Source organism: Doryrhamphus excisus, chromosome 23, assembly GCF_030265055.1.
Source record: "Doryrhamphus excisus isolate RoL2022-K1 chromosome 23, RoL_Dexc_1.0, whole genome shotgun sequence".
Classification (NCBI taxonomy): domain Eukaryota; kingdom Metazoa; phylum Chordata; class Actinopteri; order Syngnathiformes; family Syngnathidae; genus Doryrhamphus; species Doryrhamphus excisus.
The window spans coordinates 2,393,810-2,412,031 of record NC_080488.1 but is presented as its reverse complement, the minus strand read 5'-3'; the positions used below and the strand labels follow the sequence as shown (position 1 = coordinate 2,412,031).

Genomic DNA, 18,222 nt, shown 5'->3' with positions numbered 1-18,222 from the left:
GCAAGTTGAAAAAAATGAAAAAACTGAAAAAAACGACATACTAACCCCTTACGTTTTTTTCAAAAATTGACGGCCTACAATTTTGGCATTTTATGCCATTTTTGGGTGCTCCTGGGGCCCCTGTTGAGTGTGTGTGAGGTTCCCCCTATTTTTTCACCATAAAAATGCATTAGAAGCAAGTTGAAAAAAATGAAAAAACCGACATACTAACCCCTTATGTTTTTTTTTCAAAAATTGACGCCCTAAAATTTTGGCATTTTATGCCATTTTTGGGTGCTCGTGGGGCCCCTGTTGAGTGTGTGTGAGGTTTCCCCTGTTTTTTCACCATAAAAATGCATTAGAAGAAAGTTGAAAAAAATTAAAAAAACGACATACTAACCCCTTACGTTTTTTTTTTTAAATTGACGCCCTAAAATTTTGGCATTTTATGCCATCTTTGGGTTCTCCTGGGGCCTCTGTTGAGTGTATGTGAGGTTTTCCCTGTGCCAGTGTTTGAATTTGGTGATTTTTGACAAAAAACGTAAGGGGTTAGTATGTCGTTTTTTTTCATTTTTTTTCAACTTGCTTCTAATGCACTTTTCTGGTGGAAAAAAAAAAACAGGGGAAACCTCACACACTTGTCCCTTATGTCCTTTATATAGCATCCTTTATTTCAGCAAAGCTTTGCACTGTACTCTCTAATATTCATGCCCTGCTGCTCACATTGCACACACTCTTTGTTCTCATCTCCAGCCTCTAATCAGTAACAGTGAAATTGATGAATTGCATGGCCGCGCTCCTCACATCCACTCTGTATGTCTTTTATGTCCACTTCTCTCATCAATGACCATCGATCCCTGTCTGAAAAGAATTCAAGGTGTTTTAAAGTCCCAGCACAGACATGAACATGCAGATGTTACTGTTTAAACAAAGACGTCGTGTATGCCCTGTAGGACACTGCCATTATGTTAGTTTTAAGACTTGCCATAAATGTTCCTTGAGAAGGAAGATGGGCTTCTTGTGCTTCCAAAGCCTGCATGGTAGTAACACATATGCAGATGTTTAGGGGGCTGCAGATGAGGTTGTTATCTTGGACATTGAATTCACCAGAAATCATTACATAAAAATAAAATACTATCAGTTGTGGGGTGGCACGGTGGTCTAGTGGTTAGTGCGCAGACCTCGCAGCTAGGAGAGCATGGTTCAATTCCACCCTCGGGCATCTCTGTGTGGTTTGCATGTTCTACCCGTGCATGCATAGGTTTTTTTCTGGGTGCTCCGGTTTCCTCCCACATTCCAAAAACATGCTAGGTTAATTAGCAACTCCAAATTGTCCATAGGCATTTTATGCCATTTTTGGGGGCTCCTGGGGCCCCTATTGAATGTGTGTGGGGTTTCCCTCTTTTTTTGAGCAGAAAAGTGCATTAGAAGCAAGTTGAAAAAAATGAAAAAAACGACATACTAACCCCTTACGTTTTTTTTCAAAAATTGACGGCCTAAAATTTTGGCATTTTATGCCATTTTTGGGTGCTCCTGGTGTCCCTGTCCGGTGTTTGTGAGGTGTTCCCTGTTTTTTTGACCCGAAAAGTGCATTAGCAGCAAGTTGAAAAAAATGAAAAAAAATGAAAAAAAAAAACGACATACTAACCCCTTACGTTTTTTTTTTCAAAAATTGACGCCCTAAAATTTTGGCATTTTATGCCATTTTTGGGTGCTCCTGGGGCCCCTATTGACTGTGTGTGGGGTTTCCCTCTTTTTTTGAGCAGAAAAGTGCATTAGAAGCAAGTTGAAAAAACTGAAAAAAACGACATACTAACCCCTTACGTTTTTTTTCAAAAATTGACGGCCTAAAATTTTGGCATTTTATGCCATTTTTGGGTGCTCCTGGTGTCCCTGTTGGGTGTTTGTGAGGTTTTCCTTGTTTTTTGACCTGAAAAGTGCATTAGAAGCAAGTTGAAAAAACTGAAAAAAAATGAAAAAAAACGACATACCCTTACGTTTTTTTTCAAAAATTGACGTCTTAAAATTCTGGCATTTTATGCCATTTTTGGGTGCTCCTTGGGCCCCTGTTGAGTGTGTGTGGGGTTTCCCCCCTTTTTTCGAGCAGAAAAGTGCATTAGAAGCAAGTTGAAAAAACTGAAAAAAAATGAAAAAAAAACGACATACTAACCCCTTACATTTTTTTTCAAAAATTGACGTCTTAAAATTCTGGCATTTTATGCCATTTTTGGGTGCTCCTTGGGCCCCTGTTGAGTGTGTGTGGGGTTTCCCCCCTTTTTTCGAGCAGAAAAGTGCATTAGAAGCAAGTTGAAAAAACTGAAAAAAACGACATACTAACCCCTTACGTTTTTTTTCAAAAATTGACGCCCTAAAATTTTGGCATTTTATGCCATTTTTGGGTGCTCGTGGGGCCCCTGTTGGGTGTTTGTGAGGTTTTCCATGTTTTTTTGACCTGAAAAGTGCATTAGAAGCAAATTGAAAAAACTGAAAAAAACGGAAAAAACGACATACTAACCCCTTACGTTTTTTTTCAAAAATTGACGCCCTAAAATTTTGACATTTTATGCCATTTTTGGGTGCTCCTGGGGCCCCTGTTGAGTGTGTGTGAGGTTTCCCCCTTTGATTGAGCAGAAAAATGCATTAGAAGCAAGTTGAAAAAACTGAAAAAAACGACATACTAACCCCTTACGTTTTTTTCAAAAATTGACGGCCTAACATTTTGGCATTTTATGCCATTTTTGGGTGCTCGTGGGGCCCCTGTTGAGTGTGTGTGAGGTTTTCTCTGTTTTTTTTACCCGAAAAGTGCATTCGAAGCAAGTTGAAAAAACTGGAAAAACTGAAAAAAACGACATACTAACCCCTTACGTTTTTTTTCAAAAATTGACGCCCTAAAATTTTGGCATTTTTGCCATTTTTGGGTGCTCCTGGGGCCTCTGTTGAGTGTATGTGAGGTTTTCCCTGTGCCAGTGTTTGAATTTGGTGATTTTTGACAAAAAACGTAAGGGGTTAGTACGTCGTTTTTTTCATTTTTTTTCAACTTGCTTCTAATGCACTTTTCTAGTGAAAAAAAAAAAACAGGGGAAACCTCACACACTTGTCCCTTAGAGTTCTCCTTTAGAGAACCAAACGCATTAAACACCTTTGCTATTTGCTTTTGCGTCATTCCATGAATAAAAAGCCCACACCCACATACCCACACCTTGTGAAATACTAGCCTGGATGCCATGAACGGTTCTTCCTACGTATTGTAGTCCAGATCGTTACTCTGCATCCTTCAAGCCAGACAGTAAAGCTCAGACACAATAAGACCCTCCCAGCTTCTTTTACACCGCCGCCGTCTATAAAGTTCAACCTTGATGGAGAGAGGACGGGAAACGAGAAGCAGACTTGGCGGCTAAAAAGTGGCGTCCATCAGGGTATGGAGGGAAATAAAGGAGAATAAAAGGCCAAATAGATAGATTTTGGCTCGTGAAAAAGAGCCTCCGGCGGGCTTGATCACAATGGAGGGAGAAAATGAACCCTAAATCCTAAAGCGGAGAATTGAAGGAGCCTGAAGGACGGCGTGGAATCAAGGGACGACGCTGGACCGCACTCGGTGTGAAATGAACCACATGAAACATTAATCTCATACCCGGCTCCGTTTTACGTCCTTGAACTCCCTGAAAACACTTAACCTTTCCTTTAAATGCTATAATATATATTTAATATATAGCTATACAAATCAATAGTTTGCTTAGTATGATATAATATGCCATTATTACATATATGAATATAAAGTTTTAAGTTTTGAAATGGAGCTCAAATGAGTAAAAAAGACCCCGGTCTTGTTTTTGCTTGTTGCTGAGGCGACTCCACACGGCCGACACTTTCACTTTCACTCTGTTGTCCAGCAACCTCAAGATGGGGAATTTTCCCACAGCTTTAAAGATTTAAACTCAGTAAAAGCCAAAATGGCTCTTGAAGTAAAAGTATTTTTATCGACGTTCCATTGTGATGTCGCTGGAAAAAATTAAAATTAAAATTAAAATTAAAATTAAAATTAAAATTAAAATTAAAATTAAAATTAAAATTAAAATTAAAATTAAAATTAAAATTAAAATTAAAATTAAAATTAAAATTAAAATTAAAATTAAAATTAAAATTAAAATTAAAATTAAAATTAAAATTTTAAAAGACTAGGGGCTAGGAGACGAGGGTTCAATTCCACCCCCGCGACCCTCGTGAGGATAAGCGGTAGAAAATGAAAGAAAGAATGAGTTCTCCTCCTATTTTGTGTGGAAGTGGTAACTTTTTGGCTTCTTATTTTGTCTTTCCCCACCCTCGGCCATCTCTGTGTGGAGTTTGCATGTTCTCCCCGTGCATGCGTGGGTTTTCTCCGGGTACTCCGGTTTCCTCCCACATTCCAAAAACATGCTAGGTTAATTAGCAACTCCAAATTGTCAATTGGTATGAATGTGAGTGTGAATGGTTGTTTGCCCAAAGACAGCACCCCTGTGACCCTCGTGAGGAAAAAGCGGTAGAAAATGAATGAATGAATGAGTTCTCCTCCTATTTTGTGTGGAAGTGGTAACTTTTTGGCTTCTTATTTTATCATTAAAATTAAAATTAATTTAAAATTATATTAGAAAAGCAGGAAGTGAACAAATGTAACAGTTACTGATTGTAAAAGTACCAGATGGAAGGGTAGGATTTAATAAGCTTTGCTTCTTCCTACTCCTTTTGGACATGTGGAACTGTGAACTGTTTATGTGATGCATTCAATTGTAATCTGATGCATGTTCAAATGAAATTAAACCATTACATTACCATAAAAAAGTTAAATGTTGTATTCAGGCGTAGTTTGAGTATTGGTTTAGTGAAATAACATTTTGGCCCATAATTACAGTAGGACCATCTGGCCAATTGTGCTCATTTGTCTTGGGAAAGGCACACACATAATTTATTGTTATGGCGCCAAGTTTGGTGGTTGGAGCTTCCAGCGTGTAACAATATCATATTGTGTCTCTTATGGGGGGGTAGAACTCTCTAGAGTAGGCACACTCATGCTTTATTCACCCCCCCCCCCCTCTTTTTAAAGTCACCAAAATAACAGCCTGTGCTGTTTTTGTCCTGCAGCCAGACGATCAGATGAGCCTTTTTGCTGTCATGCTCTATGACTTCCAGGACAGGAAGTTCCTCCCACAGAGTCACGGCACGGAGATGTCTATACAGGAAGTCAGAGATGTGGAACACTATCTCCTCAGGTAGGTACACCATTAGACGTTAGTGCGGCCCGTATGGTATCATGTACCCAGAAAAATGTATTACGTTTGATTAATGTTCATGTTAAAGGTTAAATAACTGTTAATAGTTATCCTCCCTATCCGTGTGGAAGTGGTAAGTTTTTGGCTATTGAAGTTGAAAGGAAATAACTTGAAGGCTACCGTTTAGGTCGCTAGCTCTCTAGTTTGCGAGTTAGCATGTGTCTCAAGACCCTGCAGTTGCGCAATATGTTGTAAATAAAAAGAGTATAAATGTGACTATGTCGTGTTTTGTCATGTCTACAGGGCTCTAATAATGCTTTGTTCGTTTTAATGTGAAAAAAATAATTTGTCTACCCACCAACTATATGTGGTTTCTTAAGTTTTTATTATTTGCCGTTTTTTTATTATTATATATTTATTTATTACTGATTGATTTTCTTTATTCTTGATTTTTTTCTTTATTTTTTATCTTATTTTGTGCAGAAAAATAAAAATTAAGATATTTGAGAACGTTTTTTTTTTTTTTTTGGAAAACCTGATGCGGAACCAGCCTTGCCCAGACCCTAGCTCCAGTGCCCCCCCAGGTAAATTGAGTTTTTTGAGACCCCTGCAATATAAACCTTGCAATCCAACCTACCTTGGTGTTCCCAGCTTTAGTGAGTGCTAGGTGTGAATTTTTTTGCATGTCCGAGCATAAGCTGTAGTAATTCTACATTTGATCAAAGTTACTTCAGATTTGTCAGATCAAGACCTTAATTCCACTGTTGTTCAGACACTCAGCAAAAGGTTTCCACTATGTTAACCGCCTAAAAAGGCAGGAATAATTACAATAGGAATATTTATGAATAATAATACAAAAAAAACAAAGCGATTCCCAGAGGATCCTTGCACATTTGGACTCGGGAATAATAGATCCTGCTCCTCATATTTTCCCTTTTGTGAATGTATGATGTGTTCAGGTGCAAAACAAAGCTGGAAGCGTCTCTGGCTCGATACAGGATCAAACACGAGGTCTCCTCCGTTGAGTCCATCCTGCCTGAGAGTGTGAAGGTGAAGCAGAAGAGATCCAGCAGGCTGCTACTTTATGCATGGATCAACACACTGAGGAGCAGGTCTGCACACACACACACACACACACACACACACTTTGCTAGATGAGACTTGAAGTTTTGGGGGGGGGGGGGGGGGGGGGGCTCCCTGTGTTTTACGGCCGAGGTTCCTGCCCATCTGACACCCAATTAAATTCCTCGTGTGTATAAAGGTGTCTTCCGGACAGGGTTGATTCACTTTGGTGTAAATCTCGCCACCCAGGACAGATTCAATCAGCCGCACCCCTCAGCCAGCTCTGAGATGTTAAAGGTCACAACAGGAGTCTGTGCCAAAATGTGTGTTTGTTCTAATATTTTTCACAGCGTTATTACGCTTTTAAAATGTCCTTCTAAAAGGCCACGTTGCATTTCTATGCGCTATTGTCTCAGATGATCTGTGTCCCTCGTGCAACTGTTCTTCTTCTGTAGCCCGGATGAGGTCAAAAGTGTGCTGAACGGTGCAGGCGTGTCCCGGGTGGCTTCGATGGAGCAGCTGGAAGGCCAGACCTTCTGCCGGGATCCCCACTGTGATGATGTTCTGGTGTTCCCTGCCTGGATGAAAGCGACTTTGGATTCCACTAAGATGCTTCATGAACACAAACTCATCTTGCAGGTTCAATATACACACAAACACACACACACACACACATACACAAAACAACAACATTAAACTGTATTATGGAAAGCAGGAAGTGAACAAATGTAACAGTTACTGATTGTAAAAGTACCAGATGGAGGGGTAGGATTTAATAAGCTTTGCTTCTTCCTACTCCTTTTGGACATGTGGAACTGTGAACGGATTATGTGATGCATTCAATTGCAATCTGATGCATGTTCAAATGAAATTAAACCATTACCATTACCATTACCATTACCAATTAACACAGCATGTTTTTGGAATGTGGGAGGAAACCGGAGTACAAATAAAAATAAATAAAAATAAATAAAAATAAATAAAAATAAATAAAAATAAATAAAAATAAATAAAAATAAATAAAAATAAATAAAAATAAATAAAAATAAAAATAGTAGTAATTTTGTTTTTTAAACATTAAGAAATTAAGAAATTAAACAATTAAAAAAATAAAAAAATAAAATGAACAAAAACAAACAAAAAAACAACTTAAACTATATTAGGAAAGCAGGAAGTGAACAAATGTAACAGTTACTGATTGTAAAAGTACCAGATGGAGGGGTAGGATTTAATAAGCTTTGCTTCTTCCTACTCCTTTTGGACATGTGGAACTGTGAACTGATTATGTGATGCATTCAATTGTAATCTGATGCATGTTCAAATGAAATTAAACCATTACTATTACCATAAGTGCTCTTTCTTTGGCTTTTGGATGCATTTTCTGATGCCACCACAGGAAGGTACCTATGGTTAAGCCTTAAAAGCAGAAATAGCACCCACTAGGACAGGGGTGTCCAAAGTGTGGCATGAGACCCCTGTACTAGGACATAGAATAGGGTTTTGCAATATGATGAATTGAGCCTGATAGAAAGGACTTCCCTTTTATTTGGTATTTTCCTCCAGGATAAGTCTTGCTGCCTGACCCCGAACGCGGTGATCTCGCTGCTACCAGACGACGGGGACGTTCTCATGGTGGGACGTTTCTCTGGCCTCACTGTCTCCCACACTGCCTCGCTCATTAAGGAGAAACGTAAAACCAGCGACAAGTCCAAAGTCCTGGCTTGTGTCAGTCATCTTACAGACGTTCAGATTGAGGAGCTTCTCCAAGTCGTCGCAAACACGGGCTGCAAGAGTAAGCAAAACCAAAGAATCCATGTTCATCTAGAACGTAAGGACCTCTTAGTGTGTTCTTCAGATGTCAAGCTGATCCCGGAGGTCTTCCAGTCTCTGGCCAGTGCTGACAAGCGTCTCACAAAAGTACGCCTCATCCTGTTGACGCCCGACTGCTCCTTGTCGGCAGTCAGCAATCCTCTTGAATTCATGCTGCAAGAGAACAGAGGTACGCAATACAAGTACATCTTGCTATGAAATGATGCTAAATGCTAATTTTGTGTGTATTTGTTATGTTTAGATACCAACCTCCTGCAGGACTTGTGTCATGGCTCCGTGGCGCAGAACAAGCTGGACGCTCTGATAGCGCAGCAGAGGAAAGATATGGATCATGCATTGAAGTGTCAGTTTGTTCAAGCATCTGGCAAGCATCAAACACGGGCATTTTATGCCGTTTTTGGGGGGCTTCTGGGGCCCCTGTTGAGTGTGTGTGAGGTTTCCCCTGTTTTTTTTTAGCAGAAAAGTGCAATAGAAAAAAACTGAAAAAAAATGAAAAAAACGACATACTAACCCCTTACGTTTTTTGTAAAAAAAATTAACGCCCTAAAATTTTGGCATTTTATGCCATTTATGGGTGCTCCTGGGGCCCCTGTTGAGTGTGTGGGGGGTTTCCCCCTTTTTTTGAGCAGAAAAGTGCATTAGAAGCAAGTTGAAAAAACTGAAAAAAAACGACATACTAACCCCTTACGTTTTTTGTCAAAAATTGACGCCCCAAAATTTTGGCATTTTATGCCATTTTTGGGTGCTCCTGGGGCCCCTGTTGAGTGTGTGTGAGGTTTTCCCTGTTTTCTTGGCCCGAAAAGTGCATTAGAAGCAAGTTGAAAAAACTGAAAAAAACTGAAAAAAACGACATACTAACTAACCCCTTACGTTTTTTTTTTTCCAAAAATTGACGTCCTAAATTTTTGGCATTTTATGCCATTTTTGGGTGCTCCTGGGGCCCCTGTTGAGTGTGTGTGAGTTTTCCATTGTTTTTTTTTTTTTTTACCAGAAAAGTGCATTAGAAGCAAGTTGAAAAAAAAACTGAAAAAAACGACATACAAAAACGACTTACATTTTTCGTCAAAAATCACCAAATTCAAACACTGGCATTTTATGCCATTTTTGGGTGCTTCTCAGGCCCCTGTTGAGTGTGTGTGAAGTTTCCCCTGTTTTTTTTTTTTACCAGAAAAGTGCATTAGAAGCAAGTTGAAAAAAACAGAAAAAAACAACATACTTATGTTTTTTGTCAAAAATCACCAAATTCAGACACTGCCATTTTATGCCGTTTTTGGGTGCTTCTTGGGGGCCCCGGTGGAGTGTGTGTGAGGTTCCCCCTGTTTTTTAGAAGCACGTTGAATTATCACACTGACACACAGCGATCCAATACAAAGACAATAGAGCTGATTGCAGAGCCTCCCTCACGTGTGTGACAGTGGCTGATTATCTAATCTTGTTCACTAATAGACGCCAGCATATGCTGTCCCTGGGAGATTGTCTCGGCCCTAATTAGAAATGCTAATGATGGTCAGCAATTTAAGCATCGTAATTAGAGGTGTGAGTTACATTTGTTCATGGAGGGGACAATCCCTGCTTGCGTCCATCAATCCCAAGAACTTGTCTTGTGGTGGGTTTTACTGGATAGTGCAGGCATCATGCATCATGTTATTCATCTCACAGGTGGACTCTTTTATTTTGAAGGGCCATTGATTGCGGCACCTCCGCATTTCTGCCAGTGTAGATACTTTTCTAATGGGGATGTTAATTAACACCCGGTATGTATTGAGTGCCTCGCTCCATTTGAGTCAATGGCCTCATTTGAGTGTTCTCGAACGCCCACACATCCACCGCGTTGCCTCATAGACTGAATGTAAGAGGTTTCAATCACCTGTTTTCAGCTTTCTAATGGGTTTGTGTCAATAGTTACTAGTTAAGAACACTTCATTAAAGCAAAGTTCTCATGGAAACTCATCAAAACACTCACATTTATGAAAAAGAGAAAAAAAGCCATGTTGTTGTTGTTGTTGTTGTTGAAGAGGCGACAGGAATGAATAATATCATGATGAGTTTCTTCAAACAAGAGGCTCGATGAAGAAGAAACAAGGCGTGCATCCGCGCTAATTGGATATCAAATTAGCTTGTTTTTATACTAGAGGCTCTGTTTCTGTTTTGGTTTTATTATACTGATTTATTTAAAGTAATGCAAACACACCTGTCAATCAATCCAACCGCTCATACGTTCATCTATGCGGTAACTCATCTGGCATCCCACCATCCATCCCGTCATTCTGCCAACCGTCCATCTGGCGATCCATCTCTACATCCATCCAATTATTGTCAACCCAACCATAATCCTTCCAACCACTATCCAATCCATCCAACGCCCCATCCAACCAAACCTCTGGCATCAACCATCCATCTAGCGATCCATCTCTCCATCCATCCATCCATCAAATGATTCATCCATCCAATCTTCCAATCATTGTCATCCACCCAACCATAATCCTTCCAACCACCGTCATTCATCAATTATCCAATCCATCCAACGCCCCATCCAACCAAACTTCCAGCATCCCCATCATCCCTCCATTCTCCCAACCGTCCATCTAGCGATCCATCTCTCCATCCATCCATCCAACCAATGATTCATCCATCCAATCTTCCAATCATTGTCATCCACCCAACCATAATGCTTCCAACTACCGTCATTCATCATTTATCCAATCCATCCAATGCCCCATCCAACCAAACTCCTTGGATCCCTCATCCATCCATTCTCCCAACCGTCCATCTAGCGATCCATCTCTCCATCCATCCAACCAACGATTCATCCATCCAATCTTCCAATCATTGTCATCTACCCACCCAACCATAATCCTTCCAACCACCGTCATTCCTCAATTATCCAATCCATCCAACGCCCCATCCAACCAAACCTCTGGCATCAACCATCCATCTAGCGATCCATCTCTCCATCCATCCATCCATCGAATGATTCATCCATCCAATCTTCCAATCATTGTCACCCGCCCAACCATAATCCTTCCAACCACCGCCATCCACATCCATTATCCAATCCATCCAACGCCCCATCCAACCAAACCTCTGGCATCAACCATCCATCTAGCCATCCATCTCTCCATCCATCCATCCAACCAATGATTCATCCATCGAATCATTGTCACCCACCCAACCATAATCCTTCCAACCACCGTCATCCATCCACTATCCAATCCATCCAACGGCCCATCTAACCAAACCTCTGGCATCAACCATCCATCTAACGATCCATCTCTCCATCCATCCATCCGACCAATGATTCATCCATCCAATCTTCCAATCATTGTCATCCATCCAACCATAATCTTCGGCCCAGCTTTCCCTACATTCAACCTACCATCCAACACTCATGCATCCATCCAACCATCCGTCCAACCAACCTCCATTCAACCATCTGTCCATTCATCCTTTTGGCACCATTCCATCATCCATCCATTCAACAATGGACACCTGACCATCCATCCACTCAACCACCAATTCCGACATCTTCTCTTCAAAATCCCCCCCACTCAACCATCATCCATCCATATTTGATTCCACCCAAACATCATCCATCCAACTGATCATCCATCCATCCACTGATTAATCAATCCAAAAATAACTCTGGCCATCCATCCATTTATCTAATATCTGGATCCATCCATCTTCCAATGCCTGAAGCATCCATCCATTCATCCATCACTCCACCAACAAATGAATCCATCCCTCAATCCCGTCATCCATCCAATCCAATGTTTGTGTCCAGTTCCTAAAGTATCGGCGGTGGTTTACTCGACGTGTTCCTGGCACCCAGAAGAAAACGAGGAGTTGGTGACCAAAGCGGTGGAAGAAGCCAAGGTGACCTTGCAGTCAGGATGGCAGCTAAAAACTCCCAGTCTGAGGTCAGTTCCCGAACACATCGTGTAGGGTGTTGCTGTCTCTTTCTCTCAGAGTGTGTTTGCTTTGCTGTCTGTCGGCCCGCCGAGGGCCTCCGTCTTCAGGTGCGATTCTGTCAAAACATCGACATCAACTGAAATGTGCAACTTTACGCTTTTTGAGGAAAGATTTCCAGTCAGATGGACTTTGACTTTTTATACTTTTTATACAACAGATACCGTATATGTTTCACTCGCCTAACTCGGGTTGTCAGGACATAAATGTTGAGTTTGCTGTGAGCTGACTTCCTGGTGCAGTCAACTGTCCACAGCGTAGCGATGCCTCGGGCCGGGATGAATAAAACACAAGCCTTGTTATTGCGATAGATTCAACCGACTTTGGAGACACGGGCAGAATTTCTGCTTTTAGTGGCATTTTCCTGGCGATGTCCGACCAAGACTGGAAGGACAGAGACGCTATTTTGCAGAGTGCAAAGCATCTAAAGCAGGGGTCTCAAACTCAATTTACTTGGGGGCCACTGGAGCTAGGGTCTGGGTGAGACTGGGCCGCATCAGGTTTTAAACCCCCCCCCCAAAAAACGCATTTATTAAATACTAAAAAATTTAAAAAACTTTGCTTTGGTTCCAATTTTCTACAAGAAAAGCTCTGATAAAACTGTTCTCAAATATCTTACTTTTTTCAGATTAAAATGAACAAAGCATTATTAGAGCCCTGTAGACATGACAAAACACGACTATAGTCACATTTATACTCTTTTTATTTACAACATATTGCGCAACTGCACGGTCTTGAGACGCATGCTAACTCGCAAACTAGAGAGCTAGCGACCTAAACGGTAGCCTTCAAGTTATTTTCTTTCAACTTAAATAGCCAAAAACTTACCACTTCCACACGGATAGGGAGGATAACCATTAACAGTTATTTAACCTTTAACATGAACATGAATCAAACGTAATAATTTTTTCTGGGTACATGATACCATACAGCATTTACAATCAGTAACTGTTACATTTGTTCACTTCCTGCTTTCTTAATATAGTTATTATTATTTTTTAAATTTTTTAAATTTTTTAAATTTTTTTTAAATTTGTTATTTTTTATTTTTTTAATTTTTTTTATTATTTTTTAAAATTTTTTAACTGGAGGAGCATTTTTCAATTGCTAATCAGAAATCCCTGTTATTAGCAGCGCGCACCACTGTGGAGGCCGCAGGGTTCAAAGTTGAAATAAATGTCGTGGCTTCTACACTGTAGATGTCCATCATAAATATTTGTTATAACATCTCCTGCCCTGCGTATATCTGTGCCTGTTTCATGCAGACGAAACCCAGACTCTAATTCTCCTGAGCATGCAGAGGATCCAGAAATAAACGACTCCTTCTTCAGACTGGAACCCTCTGAGCAGAGTAATGGCTGCTTCCTGGCTCTTCTCATCAGAGAGGTGAGCACCGACACATTTTAACTCCATTTCAAAGTGAGATTTAAGCTTGTGGAATACTGCGTATAATAAACATGTGTGGCGAGGAGGTCAAATGCTTTTCCATCCCCTCACAATCAAGGGCGGGGAACAAAAGTGTGACAGTCAGGCACTTGGGCAAACAGAAGGAAGAGGCCACGAGGCGACAGGAAATGAGATGGTTAGCACCGTCGTCCGGGGTCAATCAGAGAGCAGGAGTAAGAGCGATGGAGGTGGGAGCTTCCAGGAGAATAAAGTGGATGAAAGTCTGGAGGAGGACGTTGGCTTAGTTGTTTTATGAAGCAGGAAGTAGCTGAGGATGAGAGGAGCTAATGAGAAGAAGAAGAAGAAGTGGGAGTTTGGAGTTTGTCTTTGATTTCATACTTTGAAGGAGACATTAACGAGAAAAACTTATTTCAATTAGCACCGGGCATATATAGACAAACAACCATTCACACTCACATTCATACCTATGGGCAATTTGGAGTCGCTAATTAACCTAGCATGTTTTTGGAATGTGGGAGGAAACCGGAGTACCCGGAGAAAACCCACGCATGCACGGGGAGAACATGCAAACTCCACACAAAGATGGCCGAGGGTGGGGAAAGACAAAATGAGAAGCCAAAAAGTTACCACTTCCACACATAATAAGAGGAGAACTCATTCATTCATTCATTTTCTACCCCTTATCCTCACCAGGGTCGTGCTGGAGCCTATTCCAGCTGTCTTTAGGCGAGAGGCGGGGTACACCCTGGACTGGTGGCCAGCCAATCACAGGGCACATATAGACAAACAACCATTCACACTTATATTATGGTTAATTTGCTAATTAACCTAGCATGTTTTTGGAATGTGGGAGGAAACCGGAGTACCCGGAGAAAACCCACGCATGCACAGGGAGAACATGCAAACTCCACACAGAGATGGCCGAGGGTGGGGAAAGACAAAATAAGAAGCAAAAAAAGTTACCACTTCCACACAAAATATGAGGAGAACTCATTCATTCATTCATTTTCTACCACTTATCCTCACAAGGGTCGCAGGGGGTGCTGGAGCCTATCCCAGCTGTCTTTGGGCGAGAGGCGGGGTACACCCTGGACTGGTGGCCAGCCAATCACAGGGCACATATAGACAAACAACCATTCACACTCACATTCATACCTATGGACAATTTGGAGTCGCTAATTAACCTAGCATGTTTTTGGAATGTGGGAGGAAACCGGAGAAAACCCACGCATGCACGGGGAGAACATGCAAACTCCACACAGAGATGCCTGAGGGTGGAATTGAACCCTGGTCTCCTAACCGAGCCGAGCCGTCCATCGTGTTTTTTATTCCTCCACAGATAGGAATGAAAAGCTAATGAAACCAAGACTTCTTTCTTTTCACGTCGGCCATCTTTTCCAACCTGCAATAAAGTCAGCTAATCAAAAGTTATTGCGGCGCCATAAAAGTAGCAATTATCGAAGTGTTTGACTGCTGTCTGCCGTACGTCGACGGTCAGAGAGTTGAGGGTTCAATTTCTTTACGATCCAGGAGCTTTAAAGACGCTGATAATTTCCTCGGAATGACGAGCAAAGTGGTGACACAGACATCTTTTTCCGAGTATTTGTTCATAATTTGGGGGTGTGGTGCTTCCAAGGAGGGGCGAGTTCTGGCTGCGCCAAAGGAAATGGAAGATTTGCAGCGTTGGGAGTTGACGGAAAGGAAGGGAAATTTACGGAGGGAGAAGAAAGTAAGACGAGGGAGAGTGTCTGCTGAATAATTCAAAGTCCGCTGTCGGAATGAGTTAGCATCAATGAAGTTCAGGGCACCAAAAGACTGCAACACGGTTCCTCTAAACCTGCATGCTACACGTAAACACGCCCCCTACATGATGCATGCACTCTCACTGATGGCGAATACACACGTGTACACACACAACTTCCGACATTTTTTCCGACACTTTTCCATGTTTGCATGGAAGTCGAAGCACTTAAAAACAAACAAAAAAAAAAACACACAGGCAGCGAATCTCTGTGGTTTACGTTATGAATAATTCAAGTGTTGAGGGAGGCAGTGGTGGCTGCTGATGAGACGGCAGGTGACCCTGCAGCCGCCAGCAAGGACATAGTGGCACCCCACACCCCCACCCCCCCACGCCCACTGTCACAAGACAAAAATTTTCGTTATTGTCCTAATTTGTCCGATAATCGTTAGTGTATAATGTATAAATTCCATATACAAACTATACAAAAGGTACATCTGCATTCAGATGAGCAAAGGCAAGGGTGTCCAAAGTGCGGTTTAGGGGCAGCACATACTAAATATATACATTTACAACGAAAAAGTTGCAATTTTAACAGAAAAAGTTATGTCATCATCTTGCGGGAATAGCGACGTGACTATTATAGGGCAAAAAAAAAAAAAAAAAATCACATAAAAAAAAAATAATAATAATAATAAAAAAAAGTGGTAATATAAAGCGAGACAAAACAACAACAAAAAAAAGTTTTGAAATATTAAAGCAAGTAATATTGAAGTAATTATAAAATTATTAAAAATGATAAAAATAAAATATAATAATTATTAATAATAAATTATCTGGAAAATGTAAAAAAAAAATCCCTAATCTAAGTTTAGCTTTATCACATTATACTCGTACAAAAATAAGCACCACAGAACTCTTCTACTACGTCTTCTTCTTCTTCCTCGGACTGATTAATAATAATAACAATAACAATAACAATAACAATAACAATAACAATAACAATAACAATAACAATAACAATAACAATAACAATAATAATACTAATACTAATAATAATAATAATAATAATAATAATAATAATAATAATAATAATAATAATAATAATGATTAATAGGAGTGTGGTAAATGTAAAAGTGTAAGGTAAAGTAAAAGTAAAGTAATTATAAAATGATTAAAAATGATACAAATAAAATATAATAATTATTAATAATAAATTATCTGGAAAATGTAAAAAAAAATCCCTAATCTAAGTTTATCATTATCACGTTATACTCAAATACAAAAATAATAATCCACGTTGTCAGAGAGATTTTTTTTTAAAATTCTACTTAAAAGAGTTTTTTTTTTACTATTTCGGCTCCTATACAGTACAAAATATTAGAAACAGCTCTATGATGCAATGCAGTACACACATATTCAAAATGTAGGATTTTTTTTTGCAGAATTAACACATTTTTCTGACGTTTGACCAACAACAAAAGTCTTCCTTCATCCTTTAGTCCTCACAGCCTGAGGCCACCCTCAAAGGGCCAACTCAAGCGGCGCCGGCCAAAGGCAAACCCGACCGCATGAGGTCCAACCAGCCAATCAGAAAAACGCCGCGTGGACAAACCATGAAGTCAAGCAAAGCGACCTTCTCATCTCGACCACCTGAGCATCGCATCTCCATCAAAGCTCAGCCACATTTAGCACCAGGTAAGATTGATGATAAGATTGCTGTTGCTTACACTAGAAACTACATTCTCCATTTTGATTTCCAGCAAAACCCCTCAAACTGCGAAGGAAAGTACCACAGAACTCTTCTTCTACGTCTTCTTCTTCCTCGGATTTCAAACAAGAAAACTCCAAATCTCACCTCACTAATGTAAAAAAGCATCCCAGCGTCGTCACGGCTTTATTCAACACTACAACTTCCACTTCCTCTCCACGTCCCGCCCCCCCTCCCGTGGCCCCCAGGGCCCCTGCTGTCCATCCCCGAAAGGTGCTGAAACCCGCCGTTATCGTCCTGCCTCCTCTGCGTCTTCTCCCACCACCGCCGCCGCCGCCGCATCCTGGTCTCCACACGTGGAGGACCCCGGCTACGACTTTAACGACTTTACCGTCCCCTCGTTTAGCCGGGAGCTTCTCCAAGGACGTGACGCTCAAACACAAGTTGAGGTTTTGGGTTTGAGTCTCTGCTGAAAAAACGTGTGACGATGCAGTAGAGGTCATCTGAGGTCATACAATTCAGAATTATAAGAATAATCCACCCTTGTAATATCGCTTTTTGTTAGAAATTAATTACTAAATAATGGCTTCTTGGTGGTAGACTATGTTCTATTATTAGCCAAAACATATAGACATATAAGTGTATGTCATATTCTGGTCACTAGGTGGCAGTAATTATCGCACACCATAAAAGTTACATGTAAATAGTCATTAATAGGAGTGTGGTAAAGGTAAAAGTGTAAGGTAAAGTAAAAGTAAAGTAATTATTAAAATTATAAAATTATTAAAAATTATAAAAAATGAAATATAATAATTATTAACAATACATTATTAAATTAAATATTTTAAATTATTAAATGTAAATTAAAATGTCGTTCTAATTTAGTAGCATAGAGTTGAAATATTAAATAATATTTTTTTTATGAGAAACAACCAAGAATAAAGTCACAGTATTACAACATGTATATTTACAAAAATTATTAAACAAGAATGTTGAATGTTGAATGTTGATATCTGGAAAATGTAAAAAATCCCTAAGTTTAGCTTTATCACATTATACTCCACAGAACTCTTCTACTACATCTTCTTCTTCCTCGGATTGCAAACAAGAAAACTCAAATCCCCCCTCACTAATTCAACACTACAACTTCCTTCCTTAAAAGTGTAAGTAAAAATAAAAGTAAAGGTGACTATAGGGGTGTTATTTCGTGTCCATAGTGCTCTAATAATATTTGGACACCTCTGCTCTAACATAGAAAGTTTCGAAGTTTGCTTTTTCTT

At 40.1% G+C, this 18,222-nt stretch overlaps 1 protein-coding gene across 1 annotated transcript in view; it reads left to right on the top strand.

Annotated features, from left to right (window-relative positions):
- The window catches only part of LOC131110655 (putative methyltransferase NSUN7), a 29,861-nt gene extending 12,177 nt beyond the window's left edge, over nt 1–17,684 (top strand). The window contains exons 4-15 of the mRNA XM_058063942.1: nt 5,095–5,222; nt 6,182–6,334; nt 6,740–6,923; nt 7,848–8,076; nt 8,140–8,283; nt 8,356–8,457; nt 11,899–12,034; nt 13,349–13,469; nt 13,588–13,764; nt 15,127–15,219; nt 16,734–16,929; nt 16,995–17,684. Coding sequence (XP_057919925.1) covers nt 5,095–5,222; nt 6,182–6,334; nt 6,740–6,923; nt 7,848–8,076; nt 8,140–8,283; nt 8,356–8,457; nt 11,899–12,034; nt 13,349–13,469; nt 13,588–13,764; nt 15,127–15,219; nt 16,734–16,929; nt 16,995–17,404 — 2,073 coding nt within the window. The 3' untranslated portion in view covers nt 17,405–17,684. The remainder of the gene's footprint in view (nt 1–5,094; nt 5,223–6,181; nt 6,335–6,739; nt 6,924–7,847; nt 8,077–8,139; nt 8,284–8,355; nt 8,458–11,898; nt 12,035–13,348; nt 13,470–13,587; nt 13,765–15,126; nt 15,220–16,733; nt 16,930–16,994) is intronic.
- Nucleotides 17,685–18,222: the final 538 nt, after the last annotated feature.